At 42.9% G+C, this 16,304-nt stretch overlaps 1 protein-coding gene across 1 annotated transcript; it reads right to left on the bottom strand.

Annotated features, from left to right (window-relative positions):
• Nucleotides 1–214: 214 nt before the first annotated feature.
• Nucleotides 215–4,028, bottom strand: LOC116274910 (humanin-like). Its single transcript, XM_031666222.1, has one exon. The coding sequence runs from the start codon at nt 817–819 to the stop codon at nt 745–747; it is 75 nt and encodes a 24-aa protein (XP_031522082.1). The 5' UTR covers nt 820–4,028; the 3' UTR covers nt 215–744.
• Between the last annotated feature and the right edge of the window lie 12,276 nt (nt 4,029–16,304).

The following is a 16,304-nucleotide window of genomic DNA, read 5'->3' as shown; positions in this document are numbered from 1 at the left end:
GGGTTGCAATAGTCCATAGGGGCCTACAATGTTAAGTCCTTTGTGCAGTTGTATGTAGCCTAGAATTTTTCATTCAATGAGTATGAGAAATGCTATGGCAGCTAGTATGGGTATGATAAGAAGTAGGAGGTTGGTTACAGGCATGCTGTTATGAAGAGGAGTTGAACCTCTGGTTGTAAAGTTTTAAGTTTTATGCAATTACTGGGCTCTGCCATCTTAACAAACCCTGCTCTTGGGCGGGTGTGTGATATTATATTAGATTGAGAATATATCATCTATAGGGAGAGGGCGCTTTGTGAAGTAGGCGCTATTTCTCTTATCCTTTCATACTGGGTGACATATAAAATAGATAGAAACTGACCTGGATTGTTCCAGTCTGAACTCAGATCATGTAGGACTTTAATCATTGAACAGACAAACCCTTGATAGCGGCTGCACCATTAGGATGTCCTGATCCAACATCGAGGTTGTAAACCCTATTGCCGATATGGACTCTAGAATAGGATTGCGCTGTTATCCCTAGGGTAACTTGTTCTGTTGGTCAAATTATTGGGTCAATTGTGCATAATAATTCGCTTTAACTGGTGTAGTCTTAGCATAGGTTGTTTGGAGGTTGGGTTATGCTCCGAGGTCACCCCAACCAAAATTTTTAATGCAGATGCAGTAATTTAAAGCCTGTGGGTTTATATAGTTTTGTTTGCATTAATAAATTAAAGCTCCATAGGGTCTTCTCGTCTTATTATATTATGTCCGCCTCTTCATGGGCAGGTCAATTTCACTGGTTAAAAGTAAGAGACAGTTAAACCCCCATGGTGCCATTCATGCAAGTCCCTATTTAAAGAACAAGTGATTATGCTACCTTTGCACAGTCAGGGTATCACGACTGTTAAACATATGTCACTGGGCAGGCAGTGCCTCTAATACTGGTAATGCTGGAGGTGATGTTTTTGGTAAACAGGCGGGGTTAGATTTGCCGAGTTCCTTTTACTTTTTTTTAACCTTTCCTTAAGAGCATGCCTGTGTTGGGTTAACAGTACGAGTAGTAATGGTTATTAGTTATTTATTAATATTAGTCTGTTAATTGTCAGTGAAGTATTCTGGTCTGATGTAGGCTTGTGAAGTGGAGAAAATTATTCATGTTACTTATACTAACATTATTGCTTCTATAAAATAATAGATTGGTCCAGTGTGATGTGAGGAGTTCAGTGATGTAATTGGGATTTTAGGTGTTCAGGTGTTGAGCTTGAATGCTTTCTTAATTGATGGCTGCTTTTAGGCCAACTATGGAACTTGGGTTTTCTTACTCTGTATATAAGGTTTTGTCCTAGTGTCTAAAGAGCTGTCCCTCTTTAGACTAATAGTTAAATTTACAAGGGGATTAAGTGGTTCTGTAGATAAATTTAAAGTTGAACTAAGATTCTATCTTGGACAACCAGCTATCACCAGGTTCGGTAGGCTTGTCACTGCTACCCATAAATCTTCCCACTATTTTGCTACATGGATGGGTGTGCTCTTTTAGCTGTTTTGGGGTAGCTCGTCTGGTTTCGGGGGTCTTGGCTTTGGTTCTCTTTGCAAAGTTATTTCTAGTTAATTCATTATGCAGAAGATACAGGGGTATGTCCTTGCTATTTTATGCTTGGTTAATTTTTTCATCTTTCCTTTATGGTACTTTATCTATAGCACTGGGGTAAAATTTCTATCGCCTATACTTTTGATTGGGTAAATGATTTAGTTGAGGTTCTTTGATAATAATATTGGTTAGGTTTGGGGCTAGAATTGGCTCAAGGTAATCAAATTATATTGAAATCTTCTGGGTGTAAGTCGGGTGCTTTGTGTTAAGCTATACCTTGATTCATCCAAGTGCACTTTCCAGTACACTTACCATGTTACGACTTGTCGCCTCTATATAAATACAAAGGGAATTTAGTTAAGTTAATCTTTAAATATACTTGAGGAGGGTGACAGGCGGTGTGTGCGTGCTTTATGGCCTTATTCAATTAAGCACTCTGCTCTTAATTTACTGTTAAATCCTCCTTTTGCCCTTAGATTTCATAAGGGCTATCGTGAAATTTTCTGGGGTGGAAAATGTAGCCCATTTCTTACATGGGCTACACCTTGACCTAACTTTTTTATGTGTGTATTTGTGCTTACTCTGTGGCCTTTACTAGGGTTTGCTGAAGATGGCGGTATATAGGCTGAGCAAGAGGTGGTGAGGTGGATTGGGGTTTATCGGTTATAGAATAGGCTCCTCTAGAGGGATGTGAAGCACCGCCAGGTCCTTTGAGTTTTAAGCTATTGCTTGTAGTATTCTGGCGAGTAGTTTTGTTAATTTAACTACTGAAGTTTAGGACTAAGCATAGCGGGGTATCTAATCCCAGTTTGGATCTTAGCTATTGTGTGTTCAGAGATATTAAAGCCACTTTCGTAGTTTATTTTATATCAGCTAGGATTTTTTACAATTGAGATGAAATTTAGCTTTATTGAGAGTAATTCTAAAACACTCTTTACGCCGGTCTCTATTAGCTCGAGTTAATCATATGGCTGCGGTGGCTGGCACGAAATTAACCAACCCTAAGTGTTAGTATAGCTTAAACTTTTGTTTGTTGCTAAAGGTTTATCACTGCTGTTTCCCGTGGGGATGTGGCTGAGCAAAGTGTTTTGAGCTGCATTAATGCGTGCTTGATACTTACTCCTTTTGATCATAGCGATTTAGAGGATGATTTCACCGGAGTGGGGATACTTGCACATGTAATCTTACTAGAGTTAATAGAAAGGCTAGGACCAAACGTGTCTGTTTATGGGGCAGTGTAGGTCCATCTAGACATTTTCAGTGTCTTGCTTTAGATGAGTTAAGCTGTATAAACGGGGCCAGATTGGGTTTTAGAGGGCATGTGTGCGCATAGTTGTGAAGTACTGTCTTTGGGGTTGTGGTGGTTTAGGGTATGGATCTAGTAGTGGGCGGGTATATAGGCTGAGTGAAGTCACTGTAAAGGGGGGAGTTAAATTTGGTAGGCAGCGGAATAAAACTAAAAGAAAAAAGGTGTGTTAGTTGAGGGGTAACTGTTAAAGTTGTATACAGCCAAAAGATAAAAATTTAGGCTCTGGCTGAATTGGATTGAGGCTTTTGTTTTTGGGGTTTGACAAAGGTGCCTTTTTCTGGGTTAATGAGGTCAGAGATGGGGGAGGGGGGATTTGTGGAATTTTATTGTAGTATTTAGTGTGAAAAGCAGTTGTTAGCCTATTTAATAATTATTGTTATGTCCTACAAGCATGAATTAATTAACACCTCATGGTAGTTATGCACGGCTGGAATACTGAACATAGGTGCGATCAATAATGGTATGTGCTAGGAATCAAAGACAGATCCTGCGACATAGGATGTGGTGAGACCATGCCTTCCACGATGTGGATGCTGGCACAACCGAGAGATAAAATACCAAACGCATGGAGAGCTCCGGTGACTGGTTAATAGGGTGATAGACCTGTGATCCATCGAGATGTCTTATTTAAGGGGAACGTGTGGGCGATCTTAGTTTTATGGCCCTGAGGTAAGAACCAGATGCCGGATACAATTCACTATAGCTACCCCCAAGTGTTATGGGCCCAGAGCGAGGAGGGTAGCTTGTGCGGCATATTGATTTCATGGAGGATGGTGAGCAAGAAACCACTATCTGAGGTGGGTATCCATGGTGACCAGGATTTGTTTAATATATATGTGCTATGTCCGATGGATGATAGAATGTGCTATGTACTGTTAAGGAGTTAAAGTACTAGTTGATATCCCTGGGGATAAGGTTTGGCGTTGGAGGTTTGGGGTTATGTTCTATAGTTAGTTAAGCTATTAGAGTTCTCGCTTGTAAGCATGTTTTTCAAGCATTGACCATACTTGTGTATTTGTAGGTGCTAGCACAGTTAAACATTTATAGTACTATATAATATTCATGTTGGCTAGCAGTGATGCACGATATACATAAAATTATGGGGTTAAGGGTAAGACTTTGAACTTAGACCTAGGTCACATCCCAGTCTTATGTAACCTTAGGTTGGTTTCTTTTTTTTTTTTTTTTTTTGAGACGGAGTCTTGCTCTGCCGCCCAGGCTGGAGTGCAGTGGTGCGATCTTGGCTCACTGCAAGCTCCGCCTCCCGGGTTCACGCCATTCTCCTGCCTCAGCCTCCCGAGTAGCTGGGACTACAGGCGCCTGCCACCACGCCCGGCTATTTTTTTTTTTTATTTTAGTAGAAATGGGGTTTCACCATGTTAGCCAGGATGGTCTCGATCTCCTGACCTCGTCATCTGCCCGTCTCGGCCTCCCAAAGTGCTGTACCTGTGATTTTTAAAACTGAAATCTCTCCCTACTAGACTGGGAATTCTGAGAGGGCAACAACTCTGCTTTTACTTCCCCTCCTACCTACGGTGCCTAGCACAGTGCCTGGCTTATGGTAACAAGTGATGATGGTGATGATGATGATGATGTTGACGTTGATGTTGATGTTTTCTTGTAAAACATATTGGATGATGAGGAGGGACACCCTTTCAGGGTTTCCTTCTACAATATTTGTGAAAGGACTCAGAAGTCAGATGCAGTGGCTCATTCTGTTTGTATAGGCCTTGTTTCCAGGCTCTACACTGCCATGCAAGGTGTTTCATAGATGTCAGCTGGATCAGGTAAATTCTCATAGACTATTAGATTCACGGTGTCAGCAGGAAGGGAGTCCTGGGGCCAGCCGTTCATTTCCCAAGTAAGGTCAGTCATCCATGAACATCCTTATGGCTAGCCACTGGATCGTTTGACTGATATGCTCTCACTTTCTCTGGGGCCAGTCTGTAGGAATTTTCTAAAGCATGGAGTTTAGTTTGGGAAATGTAGAATATTAAGGCCTAAGTATTCTTCTGCTACTTGGATTAAACATATTCAGATATCTTCCTCTGTCAGATTTGAAAGTTAAAGACACATCTGCATGGGACCATTTCAAAATACAATTTTGGTGTTTTAGGCCTTATTCTCACTAGGATATGCGAAGAGAAATGTCTTTCGTAAGCATAATTCTCTGCTTGGCGATTCCTTTCTGAACATGAAAGAAAGTGGCCCTTTCCTGTTTTCTTTCCTCTGAGATTGAACCTTTACCTACACTTTCCTGGGACAATCTCAAGATCACGATGTCTTACAAAAAACATGGGCTTCAAAGTCAGACAGGTCTCAGTTCCAGTTTGGGCTTTCTGACTTAACTGCAAAAATGTGGACAAGTGACTTAGACTTATTGTGCCTCAGGTTCTTTATCTACAAAATGGAAATAATAATATATACTCCAGAGGGTTATTATAAATGTCAGAAAATCGAGGACATTGTATTTGCCTTAGTTTCTCATACAGAGACTAATACACTTACTTGGAAGGAATACTTGGATAAGGATAAGCCACTTTGGGTAAAAGACGAGACCCCCAAGAGCAAGCTGAGGTGCATAATATGATTGATACACTGAATTGCATTAGATAAAAAAGGAGGACTTTATTTAGCTTCTAACTTGGGGCAGGTGGGACAGAAATGGGGTGGGAGGAGAAACAGTGAGAGGTGGAGGGAGCTGTGTTATTTGATGGGCTCTTTCTGCATTTCTCCAAACATCTCCCTTTCCTACCCACTTGCAAATCTGTAAATTTGATTAAACTCACTGGATTGGTGTGGAAACAAGCAAAGGGGGGCTGGCTTTCCATTTGGGCAGAAAGAAAAGGCAGCAAGTGTGAATGCAGAAACCAGATGCTGAGAGATTAGGCTCTAAAACTCCAGGAATTCATGGAAATTGAGAGGAGGGCTTTGAACTTGCACAGTTTTTTTAGAGTTGGAAAGTTTAAGCCAAGTTTACTAGAGCTCAAGGGACAAGGAAATCCCACCGGATAGCCAGGTTCATGAGGATTTGAGTTAATGTCCCTCAACAATGTACTCCACAGTGATCACCTAATAATTGGGGGCTACTATCTTTGGCTGCAATCAAATCCAAAGTTAAGTAAAGTGTTTGAGTTGAATTGTCCTTTCAATGTTGGGCTGACTTAAATTGTCCTTTCAGTGTTGGGGAGCCCATACCAAGAAAAGAGATGCAGAAATTAGTCACTTTCTTTTCATCCAGCCCTTTGCTGGGGAGTATCTGCACCTGAATCCAGACACCAGCGTTCTTGTTTTTGGTCTCATGATAACTAGTTGTTGAGTTTTTGACATAATCTTCTAAATCTCAGTTTCGGGTTTGGTGTTTATTATTTTTTTTAATTGAATTTCCTAACAATGATCTCCAAAGGGATGTTGTTGTCAGGTTTGAATGGACAGTGGAAGTGCTTTGCCAACTATAAAGTATCATAGAAGAGTAGCGGTAAGTGTTATCCTGGCCTCCCTGGCCACACCCTGCGAGCTGCAAAAGGACATGAACTCGCTATCTGCTCAAGACTGTATCTCTTTGCCAAAGATGGTGCCTAACACAAAGAAAGTACTGAAAAAGTATTTGTTGAGTGAATAAATGACAATGTACCCCACATTTCTATTTTAAAATAACCACATGTGATAATGGACTCTTTGGCACTGTCTCCGTAGCATCTATGCTGACACTCCCGTGTTCCTCTGACTCCCTACTTCCATTTTCTCCCCTTCAGCCAATGACCTTGTCCACTGCCTTATGGAACACTTAAAAACTAGTTATTGCCATTCTTCCTCTTGAACCAACTGCACCTGCAGTTTCTATTTCTTATTCACAAACCAAAGCAATCTGGTTTCTACCCTGGCACTTGACTAAAATGATTCCCAACAGTTGATGCACATTCACTGATTGGAAGGCCGGTGACCTTTTCTCAGACCTTATTCTCCTTCACATCCTTGCAACACGAAAGACACTCTGCTCACATCTGCTGCTGGAAGTGTCATCCCTTGGCTCTTTGACTCTACCACCCCCGGTCATCTCATGCCCTTCTGACCATATAAGTTGCATATCCTTGTTGGCTTTCTTTCCTTTCTCTATACATCCCCACCAGTGGGCCAAATATGCATTCCCTGCTTACCTGCTCTCCACTGGGCTCCACCCTTTCAGTCTGTCCAACATGTGCCATTCTCTGGGCACCAGCGGCTGCACTGGTGCCTTCTTGCCTAGACACCTGCTTCCCATGAGCTCCAACTCACTGCTTGATTCTTCAGTGAGGGCGTTCTGTATTCTTGGTGCTTGGGATCCACCACCACCCACTGTTAGCCTGGGCAGATCCCCCCTTCATGAAGCCGGCGGGCGGGAGCTGATGTCCCTTCCTCAATCTCCTGCCTCGTGGAATCCATCGCAACATCCTCTGGGATCTCTGTGCAGATGATCCACAGACCTGTTTCTCTGGCTTTCACTTTACCCTCAGACAGCAGCTCTGTGGCTTCCTAGCTATTTCCACAGGAAGCTCCTGCCACTCTCTCAGACCCAACTGTACTAGAATCACATCCACTTTCTCACATAACCTGGAGTCACTTTCTTCACAATCAGTGACACCACCATTTGCCCCAGTTTTTCAAGTTTGTCTTTGGTTCTGGTTTTCAATTTCACCTTTGATTCCTCCTGCTACTTCTATTTCTGCCCACTCTATTTGATTATACTAAAATAATTTGTTGCCTCTTCTCCATAATGTCCTTTACACTTTTCTGTCTTTCCATTCCCATGCCATTTACATTCCAACTCCAATTTAGTTCATCATCTCTAGTCTGAATGAATACCGTATTCCCCAACCCATCAGGAGAGGGTAAGGTTTGGTTCTGCATTTGGAGTTGGGTTGCCTGGGTTTGTGTCAAGGCCTTGCTGCTTCTTACTGTAAATTAAAGGGCTTGTCCTGGTCCTAAACCCCTGGCTGCAAGTGCATGGCCTGCTCCCTTTTGCTGCTGGAATCCTAATCTTCCTTTATGGCTCAGTTTGCCTCCCCTTTTCCACGCAGCTTCCCTGACCCAGCTAGCTCACATTGCTTTCATGCTCCTCTGAAACACATTGGTACTTGGGTATTAACACTACCATGTCCTAGTTAGAAAACTTCTATCAGACCAGATTAATTCATTTAGCAAATGTTTACCGAGCTCTTTCCTAGGGACTGGGAAAATACTGTGGAACAGGGCATATAAGAAAGCTTATATTCTAATTGTGTGTGTGTGTCTGTGTGTGTGTCTATGAGAGAGGTAGTTAACAATCACATAAGTATATAGGCAATCAAGAAGGTATCTAGTGTTAAGTGCTATGATGAAGATTTAACGCTGATGGACTTGAAAGTGTTTGATGGTCTATTTTGAGTTAGCTGTGCAGGAAAGGATTTTCCAAAGAGGGAACATTTAAACTGAGATGTGAGTCATAAGATGTGTCAGCCCTGGGAAGATCTGGGGAAAGAATTTTCTAGGTAAAGAGGATAGAAAGTTGAATGCCTCAAGAATAGAAGAAGCTTAGTGGTTGCAAGAAGAGAAAAAGGCCTGTTGCCTATGGGGATGAGGAAGGGCGGTTGAGAGAGGTGGTCCCAAAGGCAGGGAAACCTCAGATCAGGCACAGCCTTGTAGCCTCAGGTAGAAGGTTTTATTATTATTATTATTATTTATTATTATTTTTTGAGGCAAAGTTTTGCTCTTGTCGCCCAGGCTGGAGTACAGTGGTGCAGCCTTGATTCACTGCAACCTCTGCCTCCGGGTTCAAGTGATTCTCCTGCCTCAGCCTCCTGTGTAGCTGGGATTATGGGCATCCGCCACCACAACTGGTTAATTTTTGTAGTTTTAGAAGAGAGAGTTCCACGATATTGGCCAGGCTGCTCTCGAACTCTTGACCTCAGGTAATCCACCTTCCTGGGCCTCCCAAAGTGTTGGGATTACAGGCATGAGCCACTGTGCCTGGCCAGCAGAAGGTTTTAGATTTAAGTTTAGGTGTGACAGGAAGACATTTGAGGATTTTCAGCCAAACAATGATATGATTTAACTTTGAAAATATCACTCTGTCTGCTGTGTGGAGAAATGGTGGTGGATCAACCAAGTGGAGACAGAGAGCCTAGTGAGGAGGCTATTGCAACGGTCTGAGTGAGTGATGGTGGTGAGTGCAGAGAGAGAGAGGAGGGTGCAAATTGGGGTATGTTTGGGAGACAAAGATGGCGGTCCTGGTTGAGTGATTGATGTAGTTGTTGGGAGGTCTTGGTCTTGGCTTGGGAAGTTGGGTGGTAAGTGTTGCTGTTTACTGAAGTGAAAGTGGCAGAAGCCTGACAGGGGCACAGGTTAAAGTGTTTTAGAGGAAAGAAAAGTCAGTAGGAGTTGGATGGCCTCATAGTGACTTCATAGAGGGAGTGAGACAAACTGAGCCTTGAAGAAGAATTAGGAGAACAGTGAAAGGGATGGCTTGAGATCCTGGGAAAACCAGGGTTTGTTTTGGACAGGTTAAAGTTCAAGGTGTCTACTAGACATCTAAGTGGGGATGGCGTCTGAAATGTTTTTATTCACCTTTTTTATGTGCACATTTCTTGCTTTGCAACCTAGACAGCAAGCAACTCAGGGTCAGGGATCATGTCTAATATATTTTGCATCTCTCACAGTGCTAGGGAAAAGCCCTACGTACAGCAGGCCCTCATTAGATTGGAATGAATGGATATATTTGATCGGCGGGAAAAGTAAGGACTAAAGATGACTAAAGATGCCAAAACTAAGCCTTTTCTAATTAGCTCCAATAATTTTTTTGAACTCAAACTTCATTAGACTCTAGCAATTTTTCAGCCCATGTTGCAAGAGAGTTAGTATTGGGGAAGAGAGAATCCTAAAGAGCTTGGAGTCCAAAAGTCACTGCAGAGGGACTTCTGTTACAATTTTGACCCTCTCCAAAACCTCAGACTTCCAAACAATGGCCTTTTCTGTTAATAATTGTGCTGGGTCTATGCTTTCTGACTTGTCTTCTTGCCTGTGATGGCGCTGCAGGTTCTGCTCCCTGCGGGGCTCCTCTAATACCCCTCCCCTCACTGATCTCCAGTCTCCATTGCCTGAGGAACTCTCTTTCTTTATCAAAAGCATGTCATCAGAAACCTATTCAGCACCCTGCTGTGGGTTAGGGAGCTAGACATGCCCTGGCCTCAAGATTTCTGACAATTCTTAGAATCTTTCCGCAGAAATTGTCATGGCGCACTCATTTCCATCACCATCTTCAGAGGTTGGGGAAGTGACAGTGAGGACATCGTTCAGGCTCTGCAGCATGTGCCTGGATATGGGTGTTAACCAAAGGCAATGCACATCTCCCGGGCTCTCTGTGTTTCAGTGAAGTGGCTGAGAGACAATGCTTGGGAAACACACAAAGCAGGCTCTGAATCCTGACTAGTACTTTCCAGCTGTTTTTCTAAACCTCAGTTTCTTCATTTGGATCGTAGGCTTTTAAAGATCTACTTTGCAGTTTGTCAGTTATAAATGAATAAATGTATGTAGGGTCACAGTGGCTGACACAGTCAGCATTCAATAAATGGTAACTCCTGCTATTATTATTATTATTTGAGTCAGAGTCTTGCTCTGTCACCCAGGCTGGAGTGCAGTTGTGCGATCTCAGCTCACCACAACCTTCACCTTCTGAGTAGCTGGGACTACAGGTGTGTGCCACCACACCCAGGTAATTTTTTGTAGTTATAGTAGAGACAGGGTTTCACCATGTTGGCCAGGCTGATCTTGAACTCTTGGCCTCTCGAGTGATCCACCTGCCTTGGCCTCCCAAAGTGCTGGGATTACAGATGTGAGCCACTGCATCCAGCCTCCTGCTATTAATAAAACTGGACACACCATGTAGAACACTAACAAGGGGCTGAAAACAGACACAGATACAGTGAGAGTGCTGATAAAAATCTTTTAGATATGAGAGAGGACAAAACAGAAAAAGGAAGAGTTGTTGCAAACGTAGGTGGTGAATGCACACATGGAAACCTGAAGGCTACGTTATCAGCCTGATTCAATTCATGGGGACCTGATAAGGGAAAGGTAATATTTCCTGGAACTCACTCCATCAAGAACACGAAGATTTTATGACTTCTTCCAGACATGCACAAAGCCAGCAACACAGTAGATTATCTTTCCCAAATCCCTTCTTTAGAAAGCTTTGCAGGTAAGGACAGCATCTCTATGTAAAAATCCACTCCAGGGGGTCACTGACTGCCTCTGGGGTCAGGAAATGGCGCTCTGAAGAGCTTGCTGGGCTTTGTGGTTGGATGCCGGGGCTGAGGATTGCATTAAGTTCTTCGAATAAACCTGTAGTTTGGCAAAAAGGCTTTCCTCCTGGGCAGCTGAATAATTTTTAGATGATCCAGCTGGCACATTGTGGAAACACGCTAATGAGTCAGGAGTGATCTAAGGCTCCCCCCCTCAACCCACACCCCCCTCCTTGCTCAAGGGTAGAGAATTTCCAGGGAAGCCAGTGGAAGATTTATGAGACTAATCCCGGAAATATTTCTTCCCCATCTATTCTTCTCAGCAGGAGTGCCAGCAGCCCTGGCTTTGGGGTGGGAGGGGTAGAGAGGGCAAATTAGAAGGGGACAAAAATGCTGACTTCTGCCTTCAAGTGCTGGAGAAATCAGCGACTACAGAAACCACCTAATTAGGGTTCCACTGTCAATAAAATATTCAGGTCTTTTTTGGAATGGGCCTGCCTGCAGGCCCCACAGAGCTTCATGGATGAATTTGAGGAGGCTTGGAGCATTGTGGCTTATGCAGTATGGAGTGAAGGAAAGCTTGTTTCAACTCTGAGCTGGGAGGAGTCTGACAAGTGAGCTCCTCTTACTTTCCAGGGATGAGGGGGAGGAGGCTGCAGGGATTTAGTGGTATAGGGCAGTGTCTCCCATCACCCATCACCCGTGAACTTCCCTCTCCACGCCCTGCATGCGCTACCTCTTCTTTGGGTGGGCTGACCTCTCCATGACGTCCTGGTCTGGAGGGCTACCCTGTCTTTCCTATAACGCCAGGCTCCTTTTATAGAAAAGCGAGGGCATGGGAGTTGGGTCACTGGAGAATATCTATAACAGGGTGCTACTCTTTGGTTAAAAAAAAAGTTCCTGTGTGCACTCAAAATATGATTTAAAAAAATATATAAAAAGGTAAAATGGAGTAAGAAAATTCAATCCTTCTGGCTCAGTTTCAGTCACGCATGGGCAAAGGGAACAGAACTATCAGGCATGATCATTTGCCACAGCTTTCCCATTTTCTGTTTAGAAAAATATTTTAGTTGTAAAGGTTGGGAAAAGTAGGCTATTTGAGTTTCGCCTCTTATGTCTTCCCCCACCCTGTTTTCTGTAAAGACACTACTAGAATTGGCCAAAAAGGATGTAAACACTGGAAGAGGCTTCAGGCACCAGCAGAACCTGCTGGAGAGTAATGAAGAGAGGCATAAACTACAGGAAAGGCCTTTCTCTTGATTAACACGTATTCCATTCAGCATCACCTTTCCTCATTGTTTCAGGTAGCCTCAGTCCTAAGATGGAGAGACCTTCTAGTCTCTGAGGAGAATAGTCCTGGGCTAACCTTCAGTTTGGACTTCCCTCAGACCCTTAATGGCTGCTGCCACCTGGGCATAAGAATGGCCTTCCTACCTGTGTCCTCTACCCAAAGCTTTCCAAACACAGATGTACTATTTAATATAGGTAAAAGGGAACTTTATTTTATTTTATTTTATTTTATTTTTATTTTTGGAGACAGGGTCTTGCTTTGTCACCCAGGCTGAAGTGCCTCAGTACAATCATGACTTACTGCAGCCTCAACCTCCGAGCTCAAGCAATCCTGTCATCTCAGCCTTCTGAGTAGCTAGGACCACAGGTGTGCACCACCATGCTTGGCTAATTTTTAAATTTTTTGTGGAGATGAGGTCTCCCTATGTTGCCCAGGCTCGTCTTGAATTCCTGGGCTCAAATGATTCTCCCACTGCAGACTCCCAAACTGTTAGGATTGCAGGCATGAGCCACTCCCCATCTGGGGACTTTTAATAGTATAATTTTGTGTAACTACTGACAGTCTTGGTAGCAGAAAGGGCAACCATGACATTTCCCTTCCAGAAATTTCCAAATAGTCTCTGAAGATCTCAGAAGTCAGACTCTCATTTTTGCTAACAAAAGGAGGTTACCTAGCTAACTCCACCACTGTATTAGGTATGTAAATTTTGAGTACATCCATTTTTTTTTGTACATCTTTTTTGAGTACAACTTAGTACACTAAGTTATAAGCGGACTGGACTTGAAAATATTCAAATTTTAACCAAATATTTAAGAAAACTCCAATTTGACTACAGGCTTCAGGTCCTCACCATATGTCCCAGATTTCTGGGAGAGTCCGAATTCCAAATATTAAATATTGTGGTCAGACAAGTATTTTGGTTCAGGAAGTATGAAGTCTGCCTCAGGGAAAGAGGTAGGTGGTTCATCATAGCCCTAGTTTGCATTTTATAGTTTGCTTATATGGAGAGCAGATCTTTGGGCAGCGTTCCAAAACACCAGCATCTGAATTATCTGTTTAAAATTATGAAAAATATCAAGTCATCCAATGTCAGGACTATTTTCAGTTTCCTGTCACTATATTCAACCTGAGCCCAAACACAATCTATTTAATAAACCATTTCTCCCTACCTGGCTAGCCCTAGAGATGAACAATTGTCACTAATCCAGGGAAGATTCCATTCAACGTGTATTCACTCATAGCCAGGTATGCCCTGGGTTCCGTATGAGGTGAAGTATGTTACAGCAAAATACTTCTCCTTTCAAAACCAGAAATCATAATCATTAATAAACTTCTGATAAGGGTTTGTCCCACACTGTCAATTTATCTTTTGGAGGAAGATCAAAATGAATTAACCATAGAGAAGTGGAGCCAAACGGCACAGGCTCAAGATTTGACTGTGAGAACAAAACTTTTAATTAGGAGGTTTGAATTCTTCTCATGAGAACTGCAGGATTCCAAACCTTATCAACACTTGGGAAAATCCAGTGGATTTTTTTTTTAATAACCCCATGTTCTTTGCTAATAGGAAACAGAAAAAGCCTGCTTTTTTTTTTTTTTTAATTTGAAACTGGTTCTGTTGTAAATTAGGATGACACCACTAAACAGCTTCAGATATAAATTACTTTCAATGATTTTTTCCCTTTCATCCAGAACCAGAGCTTGTATTTCCTGTTGATAAAAGAAAAAAAAAAAAAAAAAAAAAAAAAGGCACTGTGTTTACCAACCTCCCTGATCTAGCCAGTCCCTCTGGCCTCTGTCTTTCAAACGAATGTGGAGTTTGCTTGAATCTGAGGCAGTTTAGAAGTGAATCTCCAGACCACCCACTTTCAGGATCTATAAGATGGTGCTGGAGTTAGGCTGAGCTGAGGCACTAATGCAAGCTCATGGGTTAGACCAGAGGTTCTCTTGACTCCATCAGAAAAAGTATTTTGCAAATATCTTCTTGCTAGTGTCCTCCAGTGGAGGGGCTGACTCCAGGGCCCCTGGCTGCTGACACAGGTTGAATCAATCTACTTGCATGTGTGGAGGAGCCTCTTTTTAAGTTTCCTGGCTTCTTGACAGACACAAAATGTATTTAGGCATCTTCATTTTTTATAAAGTGGGATAATAATACCGAACATCCTTCCATCCATTACCTATTATGTCTTTCTACTAGGAAAACTGCCTTGAGGTCAGAGACGCTCCACATTTTCTGGTGAAGCACTAGTGCTGATTTTACTAAGTCCTGGAATCATAGTATAGTCAGTCTGGATCCTTGTTTTGAGTTCTTTTATTTGACTGATGTGGCAACCATGGTCTAGAGCGCTGTGAGGACTTTCCTCAAGTCATAGTGCTACTGCTTATTTATTTACTAATTTATTCATGCAAGAATTTTTTCACATCTGCTATATGCTGGGCATTGTGACAGAAAGAACCTCCGTCCTTAAGGAGCTTACAGTGTGTTCTGGAAGATTGCTGATAAGAAAATAAACATTACAGCCAGGTGCTGTGGCTCATGCCTGTAATCCCAGTACTTTGGAAGGCCAAGGTGGGAGGATTACCTGAGGTCAGGACTTCAAGACCAGCCTGGCCAACATGGTGAAACCCTGTCTCTATTAAAAATATAAAAATTAGCTGGGCATTGTGGCGGGCACCTGTAATCCCAGGTACTCAGGAGAATCGCTTGAACCTGGGAGGCAGAGGTTGCAGTGAGCCGAGACCGTGGCATTGCACTCCAGCCTGGGGAACAGAGCAAGACTCTGTGTCAAAAAAAAAAGTTACAAATGGTGATATATTTTGTGAATGAAACAGGTAGGCTGCTCTTATAGAGAAAGGACGGGTGAGAGGTCGGAAGGGCCTCTTGGGCAGAGTTGTCAGGATACGTCTTTGGGAGATGAGGTTTTAGGCAGTGGGAAGAGGAAACTGGGGGTGTGTTGAGAGTACATTGCTGATAGAAGGATGCAGGGGAGTTATGGTAAAGAAATGAAGATAACCACAGGCCTTGATTCTCTGGCAGAAATCCTCTTCAGATTTCAAGTGAAACTAGATCTTGAATGACCAGTGAGGTTTATTAGTAGATGTCATTCTAAACTGCTCTTTTTTCTTTCATCTATCACAGTGGAAATAACATAAAGACTACGCCAAGTGAGGTTTTAGATAAAAAACTTATTCCGTTACATTCTGATATAGAGAAGAGACGATGTTTACACCACCAGCTCGTTGGGTTCTAATAGAGATAAATAAGCCCTGAGTACAAGATATGCACAAGGATAACTCAACACAGCCCAACTCCTGATTGCCCCTCCTCAGCTAGAAATGGACTTGCCTTTGGCTGGGTGCGGTGGCTCACACCAGTAATTCCAGCACTTTTGGAGACCTAGGCAGGTGGATTGCTTGAGGTCAGGAGTTTGAGACTAGCCTAGCCAATGTGGGAAAACCCCATCTCTACTAAAAATACAAAAATTAGCTGGATGAGGTGGCGTGTGCCTGTAATCCCAGCTACTCAGGAGGTTGAGGCATGAGAACTGCTTGAACCCGGGAGGCAGAGGCTGCAGTGAGCTGAGAACGTGCCACTGCACTCCAGCATGGGTGACAGAGTGAGACTCTGTCTCAAAAAAAAAAAAAAAAAACCCAAAAAAAAACCACACACACACACACACACACACACAAACAAAAACAGAAATGGACTTGCCTTCCATCTGGCTCTGGGTCTCCCCAGTGGCACTTAGGACAATCTAGTTTTTCCGTATCCATCTGCCCTCTATGGTGTCTTGTAAGTTCCTTGAGAGCAGGGATGAGTTGAACTCATCCACCAGCAAACCCAACACCCAGCATATTGCCATGCTCATGAAGACTGCT

Source organism: Papio anubis, chromosome 5, assembly GCF_008728515.1.
Source record: "Papio anubis isolate 15944 chromosome 5, Panubis1.0, whole genome shotgun sequence".
NCBI classification, from domain to species: Eukaryota; Metazoa; Chordata; class Mammalia; order Primates; family Cercopithecidae; genus Papio; species Papio anubis.
Note: the sequence above shows the minus strand (reverse complement) of the source record. Positions and strands in the feature narration are given on the sequence as shown.